The 21,197-nt window shown below is 41.7% G+C and overlaps 1 protein-coding gene across 10 annotated transcripts in view; it reads right to left on the minus strand.

The window, feature by feature from the left end:
- Positions 1-21,197, minus strand: part of Ttk (zinc finger and BTB domain-containing protein ttk) — a 60,237-nt gene that overhangs the window by 10,686 nt on the left and 28,354 nt on the right. For 6 of the 10 annotated variants that reach the window (XM_076437165.1, XM_076437156.1, XM_076437188.1 and 3 more), the window contains exon 5: positions 143-8,038. The exons of 3 other annotated variants lie outside the window; for them this stretch is intronic. In XM_076437165.1, coding sequence (XP_076293280.1) covers positions 7,329-8,038 — 710 coding nt within the window. In that variant the 3' untranslated portion in view covers positions 143-7,328. Of the gene's footprint in view, positions 1-142; positions 8,039-10,160; positions 19,315-21,197 lie in introns of those variants that run through there. One more of the 10 variants, XM_076437204.1, reaches the window with a different exon arrangement.

Below are 21,197 nucleotides of genomic sequence, written 5' to 3' on the forward strand. Positions count from 1 at the left end.
TCATAATTGTTTACATAAAACATTAATGAGTCGAGCATAAACAAATTTTTATCGAGTAAAATAACCACTTCAATGCGAAATAAATATTTGCTCGTGTAGACGCTCTAGTCTTATCACGCTCTCCCGATATGAAATGCTTACGTTCTATGTATTGGAATTTTATTTGCATTCAGGTTTAAATAATACATCTACTTAGCCAGTGCTGACTTCGGTTAGCACCGTCAATTCGATAAAGAAAAAGGGCGACTATCGTGTGAAACAGAACCTTGTACAATCTAATGTTTCTTTGTCTTGCTTTAATGAAGGTTGCGCTAATCGATACAAGAAATAAACGGTCGGATAGACTATTGCAATGTATATCACAAAGAGTTACAAAGAAACTACAATTAGGTAAAAACAAAATAAAAGTAATAATAATTATCAAATTGTTATCGCTCTTATCGCCACCAGACACCAATATATAGGTATACGCACGTACATTACAACAAAATGTACAGCCGACGACCGACGATCAATTTGCGAACGTGCGCAGCTTCATTTTTTTTTTCATTTCAGTGTTACTTCGTTATACGTATATAACTTTTATATATATATATCAAAATATATACATATATATATATATATATATAAACGTGACTCACCCTGAATCAGGATGAACAATACAATATATAATATAACATAATATGATATTCATATATAAAATATATTTATATATATAAATATCTATTTTATATATATTATATACATATATTATTATATATATAATAGATATTTCATATATATATGTATATATAATAGATTTTCTCGCAAAGTTTTATATTTTCCTCCGAACAGTGTTTCCCGCGATTTCATTTTCCATTGCAAAAAAAAGAAAAATAAAAATAAAATAAAATCACAATATCGAACGTCCTGCTGTAGTTGTGTGTGCCCGTTATAATATTCTATGTACCGCTTCTTTCTTCTACCGAAACAGGGTGCCGTGCGATGCTTCTCAACGATGCTTTCGGTGCATTGATAAGAGTGCCAGTACTCGGATACACGATACGGTATCTCGCTATCTAACAATAGTTGGTGCGATCAGTGAAATTTGCTAAAGGAAAAAGAAAGTCACTCTCGCGCTGTCGTTCTTCGAATTTTTCTAGAAACCCCCTAACTAAACTGCGGATCTCCATGCAAAATAAAAATGTTTTGCATTGATTGCGGGAAGCAGGAATGATATAAAAATTGATTTCATCCCTTAACAACTTTGTCACATTAAAAGCAACATTACAACATTCTCGAATTCTTAAAATCTTTTACTGTTTTCTATTTCAGCCAGACGATTTCTTCACGAATACATAAAGATCCGCAGTCTACCCCTAACGAATCATTTTCTGTAGAAAATAAAAATCATCGCGCACGTAAGGAGAGCAATGCAGGTGGAGATACGATAAGACGGTGTCCTGGAAAATTGTTTTTCGGTTTTTCTGTTTCTGCGAACGCCTTGCTTGCATTTTCACCTTTTTTCTCCGGGGAACCACCGCGAATCATATTCGCACGCGAATCCCCGATTGCCGCGGTTCTGGCGATATTTTGTCGGTGGTCAACACGAATAAAATTTACAGTTTGTTAACTGTCTTTATATAAATAGCAATCTACTTCGCCAGAACGCAGCGACGGTTCCTAAAAACCCGGGCCTCGACGAGTAAAACGTGGAAACGTGAAAGGCGTCGCGATCCGTCGCAAGCTGTATCGTTTAACGCTCAGATAAAATAATCTGTGTACCGTGTATAATAATATTATTCGTAATAATCATAGTAATAGTAAATCGTAATAACCGTTTTTCGTTCGCATCTTGTCGGGGCTGTCTCAACGTGTTTCATCCTCTAAATGTGTCGCTGTGGTTTTCATTTTAAAGCCTAACGAACCTTACCGCGTTAACTAGTTACCCGACACGTTACAGTTAAAATTAGAAATAATATAATTAACGTTATTTGACGATGTCAATAGCAATAGTATAATAATAATAATAATATTAATATTAATAATAGAACTCTTATACAATAGTGGTATAAAACTAAAACGTAAGTAAGGTAGTCACAATGCATGGAAAGTGAAGAGAAAAAAAAAAGAAGAGTAACACGACCGTCCTCGATTGCTTTTGCACATCTCGTACAATTAGGAAACAACATTCTCATTTCGCTTATTTCATCGTGTTAAACGCAACCCTGTCTTTTCTTTTAGTTTCTTTCTTTTTTTAAATAGAATTTCCTCGCCGAACAAGATCAAACGAGATTGCTCTGTTACACGGATATATCGTATTGTTCACGCAATATTTTATATATATATATATATGTATATATAACAATATATTTTCTCTTCGAGCATATTTGGACGCCTTTAAGTCACAAAAAGTAATCGACACCATCCTATACATTCGCTGTACGCTTCGTATGTATAATATCAAAGTTTCCGCACGTTTTTTTCCTTTTTTTGTTTTGTTTATAGTTAACGATCGATTGGACGTAGAAAAGAAGGACTATCAGAAAAGAATACAAATTACCCCGGCGAAATGGAAGCGAAAGGGGGCCGGGGTCCTTTTTTTCTTCATTGCTCACACTTCCATCCGGGTGCCACGCGACGCGAGCCGTTCCGCAGGGGAAACAAGCCCGGATAAGAAACAAAGATCACACGCAAGTGCACGTTCCCTCTCACGTAATATATCTCTCTTTTTTTTTCTTTAATATATATGTATATATATATATGTTCTTTTTTTTAAATAGCTCTCTGACAATCATAAATCTGCCACACACACGCACTCTCACGCTAGAAACATCCATGCTCTCTCGTTCTCACACGAACGCTCGCTTACTTGCGCCTGTAAACACCGTTGCGGAAGACCAAAATACTCCATTATTATTATTTTCCGTTCGGCATTCGTTCGAAAGCTCTCGCGACGGATACGTAGAGAGAGAGTGGGGGAAGGGGCTGGAAAAATTGTCGAAGCAAAGGGTGGAGGCGGGAAAGAAAGTTTCGCTGTTGAAAAACAAAAAAAAAGAATAGTCGAACGAGTGTAAGTGAAAGTACTATTTAAAGTCTAGTAAATTCGTGGTGCGCCAAGGAGATTGTGGGATCCGGGTAATATCAGACCTCGCGGAAATATTACTCGGTGCAAGTACCAGACTACGCGTATCACCATTCTCTCTCTCTTTCTTCCTTTCTTTCGTTCTTTCTTGCAAGTACTTGACGGTGCGCTCGATTATTGCTAGTTATTGTACAAATCGCATGCGTTTGTTGCTCGTGACGAAGACAATTACGAGATAATAATTTCTGTCGCGAAGGAATAATAACGAAGAGGAACGGACGAAACAATCATGGTTCAACGTGTATCATTTTTGTTCGCGCGTCTCTACGAAACCGTGATTTCTCTATTTTTTCCGTGTGCTCAAACCCGGAAGAATCTATGCGTCGTTTCTCCCGATTTGGCTAGCGTCTACTACTCTGTACGGCGTGTCCCAACCACCGGAACAAAAATCAAAGAAAACGTAACAGCGTATCAAATATTATAACAGATTTCTTTTCAGATAGCGTGTGTATTTGTGTGTATTTTGTTTCTCTCTTCTCGACCGAACGAATGAACGAAAAAAAGGTATAATATAATATAATAATAATATAATAATAATAATAATAAATCAAAGAGAAAAAACAAACGGTCCAGGAGCCGAACTATCTAGGGGGCCCCCATTAATATATACTATGTTTGTATACATATATAACTTTCTCTATAACGTGTGTCCGTGCTTGCCTGTGCATTTTAACTTATATACCTAGCAATAATAATAATAACCAATTTTATCGGTGCTTGTCCATAGCTAAAAGTTAATAATTCTTATATCAAACAATATAATATTAATAGCAATATAATCGTAACGGTGATAATAAAAATAATATTGTTTGCTGCATTAATAGTAGTGCGAGTAATGGTAAATTGATAATGATAATAGTAATAATTAATCAATTGGTAATAAACTATAATACACTTTCCCAGAGAAACCTGTACATATACCGCGGGGGCTGCTATGCAGTAGAATTCACGTTCTCCCTCTAACTTTCTCTCTCACTCTCTCCCTCACATTCTCACCCGCTCTCTTTCTCTCGTTTTCTCTCTCTCTCTCTCGCTCTCTTTCTCTATTTAGGCACTATCTAATTGAACTCTACGAGTCTCCTGCGCTCGTAGCGAACCGTTATAAACTCTCTGATAAATATACATTTTCTTCTTTTTTTTTTCCTTTTAATATTTTACTAATATGCTTTGCTACGCACCATTGGAATCAAATCTGTTTGGAAGGCTTAGAAAAAGATTTAAAAAAAAGAAAAAGGATCCTGACTGCGATATATACTCTTCGCATTTCGCGAAAGGGTCTCTCCTACCCCCCTCGTTTTACGGAATTGAAAGAACGTTCGTTACATCGTCGTACAACGCGAGCGATATGTACGTCTGTTGAAAAATAAAAAGTCACGGGCGGAGACGAGTGTACGTATTCTGTCGAGGAACGAGGAAATTCCGAATTCGCGAAAAATTTCGAGTCAAATTTCAAATTCTCCGAGAAGCAGAGGGATCGTATTTAAAATATTGTCACGTTTTGTTTAAAGCTATCGTCGCGGTACGATCTAGAAACGAAAAAAAGAAAAATCTTATATAAACGTCCTCTCGTCAGTCCCATTACTCGTATTGCTTACGTTACTCTGTGTACTTTGTGCACGACTGTTTTTTCTTTTTCTCCTTTATACATCTCTTCTTAATTCTTACATTACAAAAAAATATATATATATATATACGAAACGAACGATCAATTAAGGCACGAGAAAGCTCGTCGATTCCCGAAGAAATATTCTCTCTCTCTCTCTCTCTTTGTTCGTCGATGAATCGTTAAATTTCGATCTGTCAAAAGTTAACGAGGATATAAATTGGAATTTATGCAGACTACGCCCGCGTAAAATACTGCGACCATCTAAAAAAAAAAAACATTCTTTTCCGTGTCTTACGCGGGGGCCCGACACAAAATGTTTGACGCCGTGGTATAGACGCGTTCCGCGTGTGCAAACATGAATATACAACGTCGAAACGCCGACAAATATCTAAGGAAAGGCATGCAATCTCGGAACATTAATTCTGGATAGCATAACCGACAAGGGGGTGGTTCTTCGCGGAGAAATGTCAAGAATAAAACGTTTGGTCTCGAGGAGTCATTTGTTAAGTAAGCATTTATGAATAGAAGCGGTAGTTCGCAGGGTTCTGTCAAATAGCAAGCGGATTAAAGAATTTACTTTTCCTCGAAGAACCACCCCGCCGCCGCCCGGTCTACCAATGAACTACGCTGCGTGACATTTACATTTTAACCCTTAAGTGCATCGTGTTGCTGTACATTCACTGCAGGAACATTTGAATGCTTTTTACGCATTGTAGCCACAAGGCAACAAACCGCTCAAATGTATTTGTGGGCGCCATTCGTGCGTCGTAGATTTTCTAACCTCAAATATGGCAACATATGATAATCTTTTCACAAAGATGTGATTTTTTCCCTTAATATACACTCTTTTTTAGTAATGATTGATAAATAGAAACTGTAAACATACAATCGTGCACTTAAGGGCTAATCCGTTTGTTCGACTCGTGCTTGCACAGGTGGAACGCAATTATTGCGTGTAAGACGCTCACGCGAGTGAGGGAGACAGCCGAGAATGGATCGGCTACAAGCACTACGCGCTATTGCACAGTTTGAGGATCATATAATACTAATGTACACAGGGGACACTTCGCTGCGATGATAGATAGATCTCTGTCGCTGTCCGCGATCGCACGACGTCCCGCTCAGCAGTGTTTGCAACCGATCCGGTCGTTTTTATTCGTTGATCTCCTTCACTGGCCGACGCGTATTCTCGCTCCTTCTCTTTTCCCAAACGAAACACCATTCGTCGGGCTCCTTTCCGAAAACGACTAAACCGATCGCGCGTGCTACTTGGATCGCGATTAATACAGAGGGAAGATCGATATCATCGCGGGGGTGAGATGGGCCACGCGATTGGTCCGATACAGGCTGCAACTCGTAACGGGGAGACTCTTTTCAAGGATCGTGCGTGGACTCGTCTGCGGTTTGTTAGTAGAGTTCTGGGAATGTGTTCTACTATCTCATTCGCCCACTGTGCAGAACAACCCGCCTACAAAAAGCTGGTCTACACCCTGGAATACGACTCTTCGAAATAAACTCGACTTTGAGAATAAATCTGTAATACTAATCGCATGGGCGAACTCTAATCTAGCTTATCTCGTTATGCACAATCATTAATCGTCTCGGGTCTGTGCAACAGCACACAGACGTACATTGCAGCGACTGTATGATCTGGAAGTTCTGGTATGTATACTATTGGCTGTATGTATAATATTTCAAAAGATCCTCGTAAAGAAAACTTTATAAAACGTACAAAATTGGATAAAACTTTCGCCAGTTCTTCTAAAACGATTTATACATACGGAAACTCGTATAAAAATCATGGACTGATTGTTTGTAAAGATGGTGCCACTTCAGCATTGTATAACGTTCAGTGTAAAAATTTTTTATATAAACATCAGGCGTACATTGTACTGGTAGATACAATATTTCCAACCTGTTGGAAGCCATACTTGCTAGCAACAGACACATACCAGGAGCCATGAGTCGTAAAAATTCGCGGAAGGCTATGAAATTCGTTAAAAACAGTGTATATATTCGCAACGCGTGATCTAATAACATTGCCGGCTGTCGAAAGTTGCAGAAAATTTGTATAAAATCATGCAGATCATCGTCGGTATATCGGAGGAATCATGGTTCGATCGACGAACGGTATTCCAAGGTGTAGGACCACCGGCATTCGAGTGTACTGTGCATTGTCCCGCATATCCCAGTGTCCATAAAAAGCACAGAGAGAATCGGTAACCGGTGACGGGCACGCTTTTGAAGCGGTTCACTTCTAGGGACTACGTTGCATTGCTTTTTCCGAGTTTACACGCTAGATCAACGATCGAATCTGGGGTACACGTTTATCACAGAACTCTACCGATATCAGACTAGGACGACGGAACAGACAGTGTACTGTTTCTATCAGAGACGTCCCCGTCTGAAGACAGACAGGATCCTGGAGGCCTGCGAGCCTCGTTTGACAGGCGGCCTCGGGATCGAGCTCCTCGCGGCGTTCCTTTGACCAGAGCCGGCGGTCGGTTCCGCTCGGGCTTGATGGTCGTGATCCGCGTTGTTCGAGGAGGTTCTTCGTGCTGGACCGATCGCCGCCCCACCTCGCCCTCGCGTCGCCCGCTAAGGCGAGAGAAAAAAGCCAAACGGCATCACGCAATCCTTGGGCATGAAGCAGTCGTGCACTGTTTTCATGTGGTTCTTCATCTTGTCGGGCCTGGAGAACTCCTTGCCGCATACCGGACAGGGGAATACTTTTCTCTGGTGGCCCTCGTGGAAGAGGAACGCGTGTCGCTGGAAGCTGTACTTGTTCTTGAACGTCTTCTGGATGTCGTCCTTGGCGCACTCGGTGCACTGATAGACGCCATCGGAGATCGAGGCGTAGCGAAAGAGATTCAGCCCGCGGACAGACATCTCTGTCAGTTGTTCGGCGGTATCCTGCGAGTGCGAGGTACCGCGTCTTCTCATGCGTCTCTTCGGCATCTGGCGACCTGCTGGCGCGGACATTGTGCCGATCTGATGGCCGCTCGTCGACGAGTTCGTCGTTGGCGCCGAGCTGCTGCTACTGCTACCACTGTTCTGCGCGTTGTTGTTGCTGTTCCTACCGGTAGCCGGTGACGCTGACGAACTTCTCGTCGAGGACGTGGTCGTGGTTGTCCCGGAGTTCGACGCCGTGGTCGACGTCGAGCTCGTGGTCGTGGTCAACGACGACGACGAGGTCGATCGCGTGCTCGACGTCTCCGCCGTCGACTGGTTGTTACCCGAGGAGCCCGCGTTCCGGGACTTCTCCTTCCACGTCTCGCCGTCCGACTTCCCGCTCCCCGATGTGTACTCTGCGGAAAAATCGGAGTCAATCAAAACTGCCACTATTCAGCCGGGCGTTACGTTCTTGTGCTATCATTACAAACAACGATCATATACGATAGTTATCAATCGGTCTCGTCTGCTACGCAAAATAAACACCAGTGCTGGATAGAATGAATGCCTTATAATATATTGAAACAACAAGCACTAACTCAAAAAAAAAAGAAATTTCATTCCTGAAATAACTGATAAACTCATTCGTTTTTAATTTTGAAGAGCCCGCTTCATAATTTTACGGGCTTAAATACCCTTTAGTCCAGTCAATGAATCCTTATAAGGGGAGTGCAGAGGGAAATGGAAGGAACACAATTTTTTAACTTTGCGACTTTGTTTGAACTAGTTAGGAGGTAAACGTAGAAGGAGGCACGTGGAAGGTCCCCTTTTTCGGTTTTCCGCTTATATCTCGGCAACTATGTGTCCTAGCGATAAGACCATTCTATACAAAATTAAAGCTGACAAAATGTGCCAGAAGATCTATTCGATTCACTTTTTTGCTATCTCGCATAGTTTCCGAGATATCCGCGCTCAAAGTTCACTAATTGTGAAAAAGAAAATTTTTGCTTTCACTAGCTAACTCTTCAGTACAATTAGTGAACTTTGAGCGCGAATATCTCGGAAACTATGCGAGTTAGCGAAAAATTGAATGCAGTCAATTTTATGGCACATTTTGTCAGCTTTCATTTTGTATGGAATGGTCTTATCGCTAGGACACATAGTTTTCGAGATATAAGCGGAAAACCGAAAAACGGGACCTTCTAGAGTGGGGACTTTTAGTATGTTTACCTCCTAACTAGTCCAAACAAAGACCCAAAGTTAAAAATTGTGTTCCTTCCATTTCCCTCTATAACTTTTCGTTGAAATGAAAACTGGACTACTTGGTCAAAATTTTTAACGTGAAAATGAATGTTTTTTTTCGCAATGTACAAAACAGAATATTTTGCAAATAATACCGTATTTATATAGAAAAATATTTGATCCGAGGAGAATTCGAAACATTCGTTTCACCAAATATTATCCAGCACTGGTAAAGGCTATGTATAATGTACAGGGTGTCTCGGTATTAGCGAACACGGAGTGATTCCATTCGCAAAAGTAAGAAAATGACATTTCTTTCAGTTTTGAAAAGAGAGCGACCTCGTGCTCGCTCGTGCCATCCTGAAACTCTCTGTACAGCTGCATGCAACTTTAAGCTGATTCAAAATCGAACGGTGAATGATACTGTATCAACGTGAAACACTTTTGTATACTGTAATACGTGCATAACCAAGGTATAAACGAGATTTACGACGCTATCAAAATCAAGCGGATGTTTTTCTCTGTATACGATGGCAATCAAAAATTCGATAATAATAATACCTGTAAATAAAACAACTTAACACAACATTGCTAGACTACTGGCGTTCGGTGGTTTGGGGGGGATGATACTCTGGAGACGGGAATCTGTGGTGGTTGGTGGAACGTCAACGAAAATAAAAGTAACGTCGATAAAACAAGAAAACAAAGTGTGATCATACCAGTTGTTCTTTCTTTTCTTTTCTTTTTTTTTGTAACAAGTTGCGCGACAAAAAATGTGCTTCTCTCGCGTTCATTTCATTCCGTGAACGCGCGCGAGTGATGTAACTACAAAAGAAGAGCACACGTAACATACATCGATAGATTCCGTGGGATTCCGACGACTGTGCGCCGAACGTGCAGCGTTATCAACTTTCACGGAAAAAGAGAAAGGGTGAAAAGAAGAAGTTAAAAACATGGGCCAGCTAGAAGACAAACTCGTCCGACGTTTGTTTTTTTTTTTAAAGTTAACACAGCGCGATGTCGACGATGCCCTGGAACCGTTCCAAGAAGCTGACAGGTCGTACTTTGTTCACCGAAAATCCGGTCGATACGAGAGACGACGCAAATTCGCGGAAAACAAAAAGAATTTACAGGCATAAGTCTTTCTCGACGTATAGCGCGTCGTGTCTCGGACCGACCGGAAACGTCGGTGGCAATAAAAAAACGTACAAGTGAAAATGTGACAAGTCTCACGGCCGACGGGCTCGTAAAAAGAAAAAGAAAAAAAAAACGATCAAAAATGTTAAATGCAACGAACAAACCATGTACATATATATATATTTATCTTTCTGTTGTTCTCCAAATTGTTTCACTTTCCTTCGAATTGTCCGGACAGTAAAAATAATAAATCAACAATACGCGTACGCAACATGCAAAACAAAAGTCCATAAAAAATAATAATCGCTGACTTCCCTGCCGCGGCTGGCTGTCCGAGCTCTATACCGATTTTCTTTGCTCTTCCCACGTTTATCGACCTAGGAGATTTCGATTGTTCAACTAAAAAGGTTTCCTCTCGCTCGAGCCATCCGCGGCGAGGGAATCTTAATATCTAAAAGATCGTCTGCGTTGGCACGCGGACAAAGTTCGCTGCGCACTGATCTCAACGACGGACATTTTCTACAAAGGGTTAATCCAGTGGACTAAAATGAGAGTCGTTCCGAATGATCGCCGCGACCGCGCTACGGCCAACGCGAGACGCATCCACGACAAAAATCGCTAAAACGAAACTAAATAAAAGTAATTTTTGGCTAAGTGTAACGGTGCTCCGTGGTGAGAGTGCGGGAATTCTCAATATTGGTGTGTTTCTCAGCATTCTGTCTGTACGTTCGTGTGTGTCTCTGTGTACGTGTGGTGTATATACGTGTGTCTACATGGACTTACATCGAGACAGATATACACACAGGTGTGATATCTCGATCGTTTCAAAACGGTCAAAATAAGAAATCTCTACGAGGACGCGTTTGCGGAACGCGCGACTTTTTCCCCGAGATGAGAAACGGGCGGAACTCTCGTGGCGAACGTTTGTCGATTTCGAAGTCATTTTATGGCACTTTTACCGTGGCTCGTTGTTCCGAGGATTCGGAACGACGGATTCCAGTTACGATTTTAAATGATGGGGGCCACGAGTCTCCGCGCGAGTCGGGTTGCCTCGCGTTCCGCATACGCGTGCGTGCGGTTTGCAGCGCATAACAACGGAAACGACAACGAAACGCAACGAAAGGAAGTGATGAAAAGAAATCAAATAGTGTGAAAATAGTCTACTGAACATCTACTGCGCCGCTCGAGCGCAGAGTCGCCAGATCGAGTTTCGTCCCCCCCACTCTACCGTCCCCTTCCTCGACGACCCCGTCACGTGAACGCGTTTCGTCGTGCACGTGTTTTCGGTACTGGCAGGAAGAGGCTAACTTTTTCCCCTGAATTCGTGCTCCCTCGTCTGGCGACTCTGCTCGGGCGTGGTGGTAGTTACCTTCGTTTCGGTTCAATGCGATCAGTCCGCTTAGTTTCCTCGACAGGCGTGTACAAATCAAACAACAATCCAAGAGGCCACTTAACTTTAACGCACAAATCGGTTTGCTCTCTCTCTCTCTTTCTCTCTCTCGCTCTCGCTCGTGTTCTCTTTCTCAGCCGGCTTCGTAACACTTTATTCCCTCGTTTCCACCACTGTATGTTTTTCTGTTCTCCTTTTCTCGCATTCGCGCATCCTCTCGATCTTCCTCGACGCGAGGACCGATCGAAAGAAGCAAACGAACAACGCGGAGAAATCGTCGGGACGCAGTAACAAAAACAAAAGAAAATTGGGATTCGAAGAGAAGAAAGTGATATGGTGGTTTTGTTTGTATTGTCGAGAAATTAAGGTAACACGTGGCAGCGCTGGAATTTACTCAAGTATTATTGCAGTTAATGGAGTGAAGCTTCGATACAAGAAACTCGGTTCCACGCAGTCGGTTATCACAAGAGCGAATTGTCGGATTCGAAAATATGTGAGACAACAAAACTGACCGGTAGATATGTATCGACGAGATCGAAACAGAATGAGCTTCTCTCGGATGCGCTTGTTACCGCGACACTTCGACGCGTTGTGTACGAAAATTTTGCGAATCTCGGCCAGTCGAACACGCGCGCAGGTATTTGTGGCTACGTGAGCATGCGTTCGCGCGCACAACGAAAAACGTAATCGTGAATGCGTGTGTATTTACGTGTCTGTGTGTGTATGTTTGTGTGAGACAAGTCGGTACACAGCGAGACTTAAAAACCCCTCGATTTATAATCTATTGAACACCGTTCTTTTTATTATCGATAGTCATAATCAAACAATCAGTGCATATAAAATATACTAAGTCTACCCAGCGTCAGAAAAGACTTCATCTTCTCTAAAAAGTTCCCTATAAAATTTCACCTTTTGTTTCATTTTCATTATTCCGTTTTCTTTTTTTTTTGTTTTTGTTTGCTTATAACACTCTCGTTTTACGACAAGGTCTCACTTATTTGGCACTAAGATTGCGATCGTCGGGCGCGCTTTCATTCTTCATCTTCTTCTTCTTCTTCTCTTTTTTTTTGTCACTTTTCTTTTTAAAAAAGGGGATATACACGCGCGCGCGCACCTGCGACCGCGTCTTCGATAACAATTCATTTTATTTTACCATCTCTCTCTCTCTCGCTCGCTCTCTCTCTCTCACTCTCTACCACTCATCTCTCCGCCTCTCTAACCCGTCTCTCTCTTCTTCATTAACCGTCATTCATTCCTCCCTTTTTTTTCCGTTTTTTTTTCATCGTCATTATTTATGTCGCTTAAAAAGGCACCAAATCGGGGATTACACCGCTACAATATTATTGGATCCCACTGAAGTACGTTAATTCAACGTATTTATATATAAAGTTAAAAGTCATAACCACGTATTCTTCATTATCCTTTCATCGCCTTTCCTCGTCATCTCTCTCTCTCTTTTTTTTCATCATCATCATCATCATCATCTCATTTTCTGACGCATCATTTCAAAAACTGCAACGACGTTAATAGGTATTATCAACTAGCGCTAAAATATATTCGATATAACTTTTGTTTATATATATATAATATATAATAATAATAATGATAATAATCGTAATAATATTAATAATAATCATCGCAATAATATTAATATATATGTACATATACATATATATCTGTATATGTATATATATACATATATATATGTACCATCTTTACGCATTCCAGCGTATTTTTTGTATACATTTTCTCTCTTGCTCTTCTCACATTATTCTTCTCTCATTCTCACACACACGCGCGCAATCATTCTCTCTCGCACTCTCTCTCTCTCTCTCTCTCTTTGTATACGTGTTCTGTGTACATATGCGTGTAATTCACATTTTGCGATAATAAACTATGATTCTTTTCTTCTTTAATATATATATGTTTATGTATATATATATTTTATATATTTATATATATATATTTATATTTAATATATATATTAAAATCTATCCGATAGTACAGTCTGCTTTTTAAGCCTCGTAATTTACCTGTCTCTCTCTTTTTCTCTCTCTCCCCCCACCCCCTCCCCTCGGTTACTCTCTCGCGATGGACTCTTGCAACAGCGATCGTCGCCGATGCAACATCGTGAAAAAGAAAACTTAGTATAATCGATTATTGACTGGTGGCCCCGCTCGAAAAAGGGACGAGAATAAAAAGACGAGAACCGCGCGCTTGCGCGCTGCGTGTGTGTGTGTGTGTTTCGCCGTTGCAAGAGCCACGCATAAATATAATAATATATCCTATTTAAAATTTGCTTGCTTTTTTGTTATTTTCCATTCCCCCGTATCCACCCGCAATGTCCGTAGACTTATAAATTAATTAAAATATGTTCAACACGAAACTCATCAACGAGACCTCAACGATCATCCTACCCTCGATTAGCGTGAGAAATTCGCTTTGCGTTTGAAACGTAATTAGCTCAAAGATCAAAGATTGTTCTTTCCTTCTCATTTTTTATTTTGGAAAGACAGCTGCAGATTTCTCCGAAATTTCATTCCGACCGATTCCGAACCATTCTTTTATTCTTTTTGTCGATATATAATAGATTGTCTCCGTTTCATTCAATTTAATTTTCCACTCGATTTGGAAAGCGCACGGCGCGTAATACGAGCACGAGGGCGCCGCGCTCCCTACAATCAATCCCCTCATAACATTTTAACGGTTTTTCTTTTTTTCTTCTTCCTTTAGCTATATGAACACTTTTTACAATTTGAACACTAATTTTGTACGAACGCCAAAGGGTCCCGAACGACCGCACCCCCTTGGCCCCCAAGACCACGCCCCTCCCGACGAACCCCGCCCCCGAATACCACTAAGCGTTTACTGATTGGCAACATGAATTTCTCTTTTTATACAACCTTAACTCTAAAGATTAACAACATTTAAAGGCAACGAACGTGAGCGAATGTTGTACGATATAAATTTTCGTAGCAAGCTTCAAGATCAATCGCTAAATTTCAACAATTTTCTTTTAGTAGGTATCAGTTTTTACCCTGATATCACGAGCCTTAAGATACCAAGTAAGGAATTCGATGTGAACGGGAGAATCGTGCCTCCGCGCGTCGTATACCCGCCGAACGCCAGAATTGTTTTAGTTTTCGCAAACACCACCGAAAATGCTCTGCAGCTGTCTTCGATATACAATCAACAACGCGTGGAGCAACTATGCCGCTCCAGTTTCGCTTTTTGCGCGTATTTTCATCTCTTTTTCTTTTTTGTTCTCCCGTGTGCAACGACTAATAAAATATTCAACGGAATTATATATATATGTATATATTATGCGATGAATAAAATTTCAAACAAGACAAGCACGTCCTCAACAAACATTAGAAACAGAAGAAGCGTCTCTCCAAAGAACTCTTGAGCGATTTCTCACGTAAAAGTCGACTAGGGTAAACTAACACTCTTTTATTTTGGTCATTTGCGGACGAAGAAAACCGGATTTTTTTCCTAAAAACGCGCTACCGCGGAAGGCCCCCGATTCAAAAACGCCGGAAACCATCGACACGATGGTCTCTCGTAAAAAGATAATCGTTAACCAAGTGGTTCGATAGATATTCACGGGATTTTCATCGATTTGGCAAATACACATTTTTGTTTACTTTTTTTTTCGTCTGCGCTTAGGCGATCCGAGAGCTTCCCCCTGCGTGTATCTCTTTCTCTCATCCCCTCCGATAATAATCAACTCACGCGCATACACACCCCGCTTTTGCTTCGCCTCTACGAATCGTATATTCTCCTTTGCCCGACATCTAAAATTGAGTTAGTCTTAGCCTCTCAGTGATTATCAAATGTGAGTGTATTACTTTAATTATTATTTTGTTTCATCTTTACTTTAAATCGATATATAAGCTGTTCAGCCGCTGCCTCTTTGCACTTTTATATTTCTATATTTTATCGTAACTATTATATTCAGTTTACCCACCCACCCCCTCCTCCTCCTACTCCTCCTCCACCTCGCTCATGTTTTCCGCTTTGGACGGGCTTTCACGTTAACCCATCATTTTGAACACAACGATTTCACCAAGACCGAACCCCGTGACACTATCCCCGCCGTCGAATAAATTTCTCGCAACCCTTGCACGCTATTCTTTTGTTTGTTTTTTATTTCTCTCTCTCTCTCCAAGAAAAACATCTTTTCGCCCGCCGAAAATAATCCGCCACGGCGGACAACTCTTTGGTCCATGAATATGTGAACAATTTTGAAAATAATTGACCTGAGAGCATATTACGCGCGTACTTATTGATCTGCGAGTCAGCGGCACGGTCCACACATCGGAAACTCTAAAACACCGTTCCATCCTCATCACTTTCTCTCTTTCTCGCTAAATAATGCTTTTAGTTCTTCCCTCTCTCATTTCCTATGTCGTTTTACGTTTTTTTCCGTTTTTATTACCTAAACACTACTATCTTTGCTGCCTGCCTAACTAAAATGATATATCCCTCTATATCTGCCTAAAAGTACGCGTAATTGCGATCGGGAACACGCGATTTCTCGCCTCGCCCCCTTCTCCCTTATCATCTAAAGTTTCCTTTCATATCTTTGCAACGCTAGATATCTTTTGAATAACGAACGAACAACACTGGTCAATCGTGGGCGATCGGTACACGCTCATCGTGCTAAAATCATCGCGTGTCCTTTCTCTCTCTCTCTCTGTTTCTATCTCTTCCCCCCTGCGTCTCTGTGCTTATTTACTCTCCTCACCCCCTGTGTCTTACATTAAATCCCACGTATTAAAATAACAACGAAGGTCTCCGTTTACGATATAATTAATTAATTAATTAATAGTAGCTGTAATAATATTTATAATTATTATTATATAGCCTCTAGTCGTCTAAATGTCTATGCCCAACTAATGAAAAAATTTGTATATAAATCGTTCGCGCGTCTCCTCTCCCCCGATTCATGCAAGGTCCCGTTCATATATCTAACAACGGTCTATGAACGAAGGTTTTGTTTTGTTTCGACTAGAGAGGATTCGACAAAGTGAAAAGTGCAAAATATAGTAAGCTACGATCATATTTTAGTGCTGTCTCTCACGACTAAGCCTAGATACCATCACTGTAGCCGTATCCCTCTTGAACAATAATATCGATCTCACTCGACTGTGTTTCCGTGGCGCGTATGGCTCTCCGACGCGAAAGAAAAACGAAAACAGAGAGATATACGATATAACGTCTCTAAGGAACATATCTATCTCTTTCTCTCTCCCGAGAAACTGTCGCGAGAAATCCAATCGGTCCGATTCGATCTACGTGAAACGACCCACAACGACTCGGAGATATGATTTGTTCTGTTTTTTTTCGTTTTGTATTCGGACGTGCGCGATCCGCGTGCGAGGCGAGAACAAACACTTTTAACAATAACAATTTCTACGACCCTGGATATACACGTCCTCGCCTCGCGTCGGTCGGTCGTTTATTTACAAGAAACGAAGCTAAGTCGAATTTGAAAAAGAAAAAATGTGTATGGTCGATCGACAACCGATCTCCGCGGGATCTACCATCCCGATTATAATAAAATCAACAGATGAATATATCTATATATTATACAATATACAGCAGACACAGTGGACAAAACTGTTCAAGCATTAACAAAGCGAGCACGCGCGCTGTTTTGTTCAATCGAGTACGGTACAGTACGATACGGCGTTAAGTTACTACTAAAGTGCCTTCAGTCTATCCAATGTCAGTACTATCTTGTATTTGGTGTCGTTAAAACCGTCCCTCTGCAGTCTTTCAAGAATTGCATGTCCCGTTCCGTTAATTTCCCTATTAACCTTCCTTCACTCTTCCCACATTTTACCCTCTCTCCCCCTCTGGCCCCAACCACGGACTCCTTTGCCACCTTACGGCTCCCTATTACAACTACGATATAGCTCCGAATCAGGCTCGACAGCTTGACAACAGCTCAACGGCTCAACAACATGGCGAACGGTCATCGTACATATATATTGCATTTACTCAGTCTACGTGGTTCCCTTATTTATATCGTGTGTGTTTGTGATCGTGTGTTTTGTCCTGTGTATGTTTGTGTATACATGTTTCCATGCACGCGTGTATATTCGTGTACGGTGTGTCTGTGTGTGTGTGCCTGTGTGTGCATGTACTGCCCTCCGTTTCTTATTAATCAATAAAACGTATGCATCTTGAACGAGCTACATGCGACACGTTTGATTCTCTCCGTAATATAACAGTCACAGAATAGCAAATATATTCTTTCTTGATTTGGACTCGCGCGCTTTCCCTTCGTCGCGATATACTTCGTATTTAGAATTCTAGCTTAAACTGATCCCCGTCGTCGCAGAACTACGTTGAGACGATTAAACGAGTACACTGGTTCGGTTCGATCATATATAAACTCTTTGTCTTAATTCTTCCATCGTTCATCTTATTTTTTTTTTTTTGTTTATCCTCCCCTCTCTATTTGTTTTTTACTATGTGTCCGCGACTCCTCTGATCCGAGGAGGCACGCGGTAAAGCTCGTTTTCGTTTTTTGTAACTTTAATGCCCGTTTGCGTGTCGCGCGCGCAATTTCGTTCCTCGAGATATGGGGAGCGTTCTGGCTGTCAAGGATCAATAAAAAAAAGAAGAACCCCCCGAAACGAAACCAGAGAAAACGCGCAGACGTTCGAAACTTGATCAGAGATGGCGAAAGGTTCTCCACAGTTCACTCTGTTAGCTGCTACTTTTTAATATCATAAGTTCGTTGAAAAATAAAAAGAAGGGAAAACACAAAAATTGAGACGCAACGTTCGGCCGCGAGGAAACCGTTTTGAGCTGCGAGTGGCCACGAGAGGCCGTGATTCGGTTTTCCATCGCGGAAGGAACGTTGTGCGAATTTGTACAATTTCTTTACCCCGTCGAAAACCAACCCTGTGTTTGTAGTATATATACCGAATGACTCTCTGTTCGTTCTCTCTTTGTTCGTTCAGGCGATCGTTGCTGTTTCACAGCGTTCACCGAGTAAAGCCAGTGGACACACACGCTCGCATCTCATTTGAGCTTTTCTCGTGGTTCTCGCATCTTCGTTGCGCAACGTTCCCCGCCTCTTACCAGGGGAGAAATCGATCAACGATTTGTCTTATATATTTTTTTTTTTTGGATATCGACGATTCGCACGGTCGGTTTGTTCCCGCTTGCGTTGGCATCATGGTGTGGGCGATTCCGCTCCTCTCTCTTTCTTTCGATTATTTTTTTTTCGACGCTTTCTTTCCGTTTTGTTTCAAGAGACAGAATAGGGAAGAGCTAGGGAACGTAGCCTGAGAAGAGAAGACGCTGCAGCGGCGTCAGCAACGGTCTACCGTTGCTGGCCCATACTACTGTTCCCGCTGCTGCTAAGACTCATATGCGGCTTAAGGCTATGTATGATCTTAACGTGGGCGACCATGTTGTCTTTCCGCGTGAACTCCTTGAAGCAAACCGGACAAGGATAGTACTTGACGTTAGGCTTGTGTGAGGTGACGTAGTGCCGGCAGAAGTTACTGATGTGTGTATAGGTACGATGGCATACGGTACACCGGTATACGTCGCCCTCCTTCACGCAGAAGTCCCGCACCGAGCCCTCCGTTCTCTCGTTCTCGACCTTAAACGATCCTTCGAAGTCGCTCTGACTGATCTCCGACTCACCGGCGACCAGATTGAATATGGCACTGCTCAGATTGTCTTTCGACACCTTCTGCTCCGACTCGGAGTCGGAGTATTGCTGCGAGTCCTCCATCGCTGCGGCAGCAGCGGCCGCCGCGGCCGACGACGACGTCGATGACGTTTTCCCCTGAAGCGACGACGCGCTGTATTCCTTGCGAAAGCATCGCTCGAAATTGATGCGAATGTGAGTCGGTGACTGGGAGCCACCGCCACTCGACGTCTCCTCCGAGTCTGAAACGAAGAAAGCTCGATCCTTTAAACAGTTCTCGACGACACCTAACTTAGCTACTTATATAGACGCAACACTCTCCTCTCGAAACCATGTGAAACCACTTTCTCGCTGCGGGGACGCTTTGTCGCCTCGAAATTCGCTACGGTGTCGTTTGAACTGACCTTTTCACATTACTTTAATTTTCACCTTGTTGAAATTATTAGAAGAAGAAACAAATTTCTGTCTGGCAATCGATTTCTTGGAATTGACGTCTAAATTATTCGATCGAACGAATCGAGCGTATTGCATTGTAATTCTTCATGTTTTGAAGCTCAACATATTTGGAGAAAATATTATTATGGAAATGACTAGGTTTGTTTTTCATAATGAGCAAGTTAGACATTGATTTGAGGAAGGATTTAATCATCCCCGTGCATTCAGAACATTTTTCTGAAATATTAAGAACTAGACCCAGAGTTCATAATGCTATCAAACCTTTGCGGGTGTGCTACCCTTACGCCAGTCAAGAAGATTATTCTCGAATGAAATCCAACTTCAACCCACTTTAACTGTTACAGTGATAATCTTGTTTTACACAAGAATGAGCATATTTAACCCATCGATGTAATAAAAGACGTACCGATCTGCAAAGTATCAACACTATTAATAACACTGTAAGTGTTCTTCTTTCAGAATGTACAAGGTGGTTCAACCCAGACGCCGATCCAAACTAGGCTAATACTATCAATAGCATGTACTATTGAACACCGTATATGTAATAATGAAAACTGAGACTTTCGTCGCAGGTTCTCAAATAATCGCTCCTGTCCACATAGTTTCGAACGGCAGTGTATATATATATGCATATATGTATAGACATACGTATATGTATACGAAATAATATCTAGTAGTAGACTTATGTAAAAAAAAAAAAGAAAAAGAAAATACATTATGTATATTAACACAGTAATGTATAAATATATAAGTGTATAATTTATTGTATACTGATAATTATATATATAACGTATTTCTAATATTTGTGGGGGGAAGCAAGAGGAAGGGTAGAGCCAGCAAAAAAGAGTCACCGTATTCGAACCGACTGTCCGTCAACTCTGTCTCCCAAAGTTAAGTGTTTTATATGCCGCAAAATCCGCTTTTTCCGTGTCCCCAGACCCCGTGTATATGATCCCGTCGTCATTCCCTCTTCAGATTCTTTCTGTCTTTCTTTCTTTCTTTCTTTCTTTCTCTCACGCACGCTTTCGCCGTTGATCGCGGCTTTGCCTCGATCGCCGTACGGCTGCCAAGAGGACTGTTACCGGTCCCGCGTCGCCATACCACGAAGAGGGCATTTCAGCGACTCAACACGAACCCTCTCTCTTTCTGCCTTTCTTGCAAATGGATGCTATATATATATGCCTCTCTCACCCATACAGATCGCAAACGCTTCCGCGTTCGTACTCTCTTTCTCTCCCTCTCTTTCATTCAACCCCTTTCTCTCTCCCGTTTATCACGCAACCCTAGCTAGCAGACTTACACCGTTTAACTGTCCTCCCGTCAGAACCCCCAATCACCCCTCACCCCCCCGCCCGCCAACCCCTAAACTCTTTTCTTTTTTTCTTTCTATCTTTCACTCGCTCGTTTCTCTTTAATCCCGTGTCTAATTCTCTCTCTCTCTCTCCCCGTTCACCCTGATTCGTTCTCGCGTTTATCTATCGCTACAACAAACCGGACATGTATCTTTGAAAGTATGCAAAAACGCACATACACACAGCCACACGTACACCACACACTCAGGCCAACGGACGGAGGCGCACGAACGATACGCGGCCGTTGTTGTTTCCAAACGGAAAAGATTCACGTGTACCACAACACTCCGGGCAAAAAAAAAACCAACCCCCCTTTT

Source organism: Lasioglossum baleicum, chromosome 1 (genome assembly GCF_051020765.1).
Source record: "Lasioglossum baleicum chromosome 1, iyLasBale1, whole genome shotgun sequence".
NCBI lineage: Eukaryota > Metazoa > Arthropoda > Insecta > Hymenoptera > Halictidae > Lasioglossum > Lasioglossum baleicum.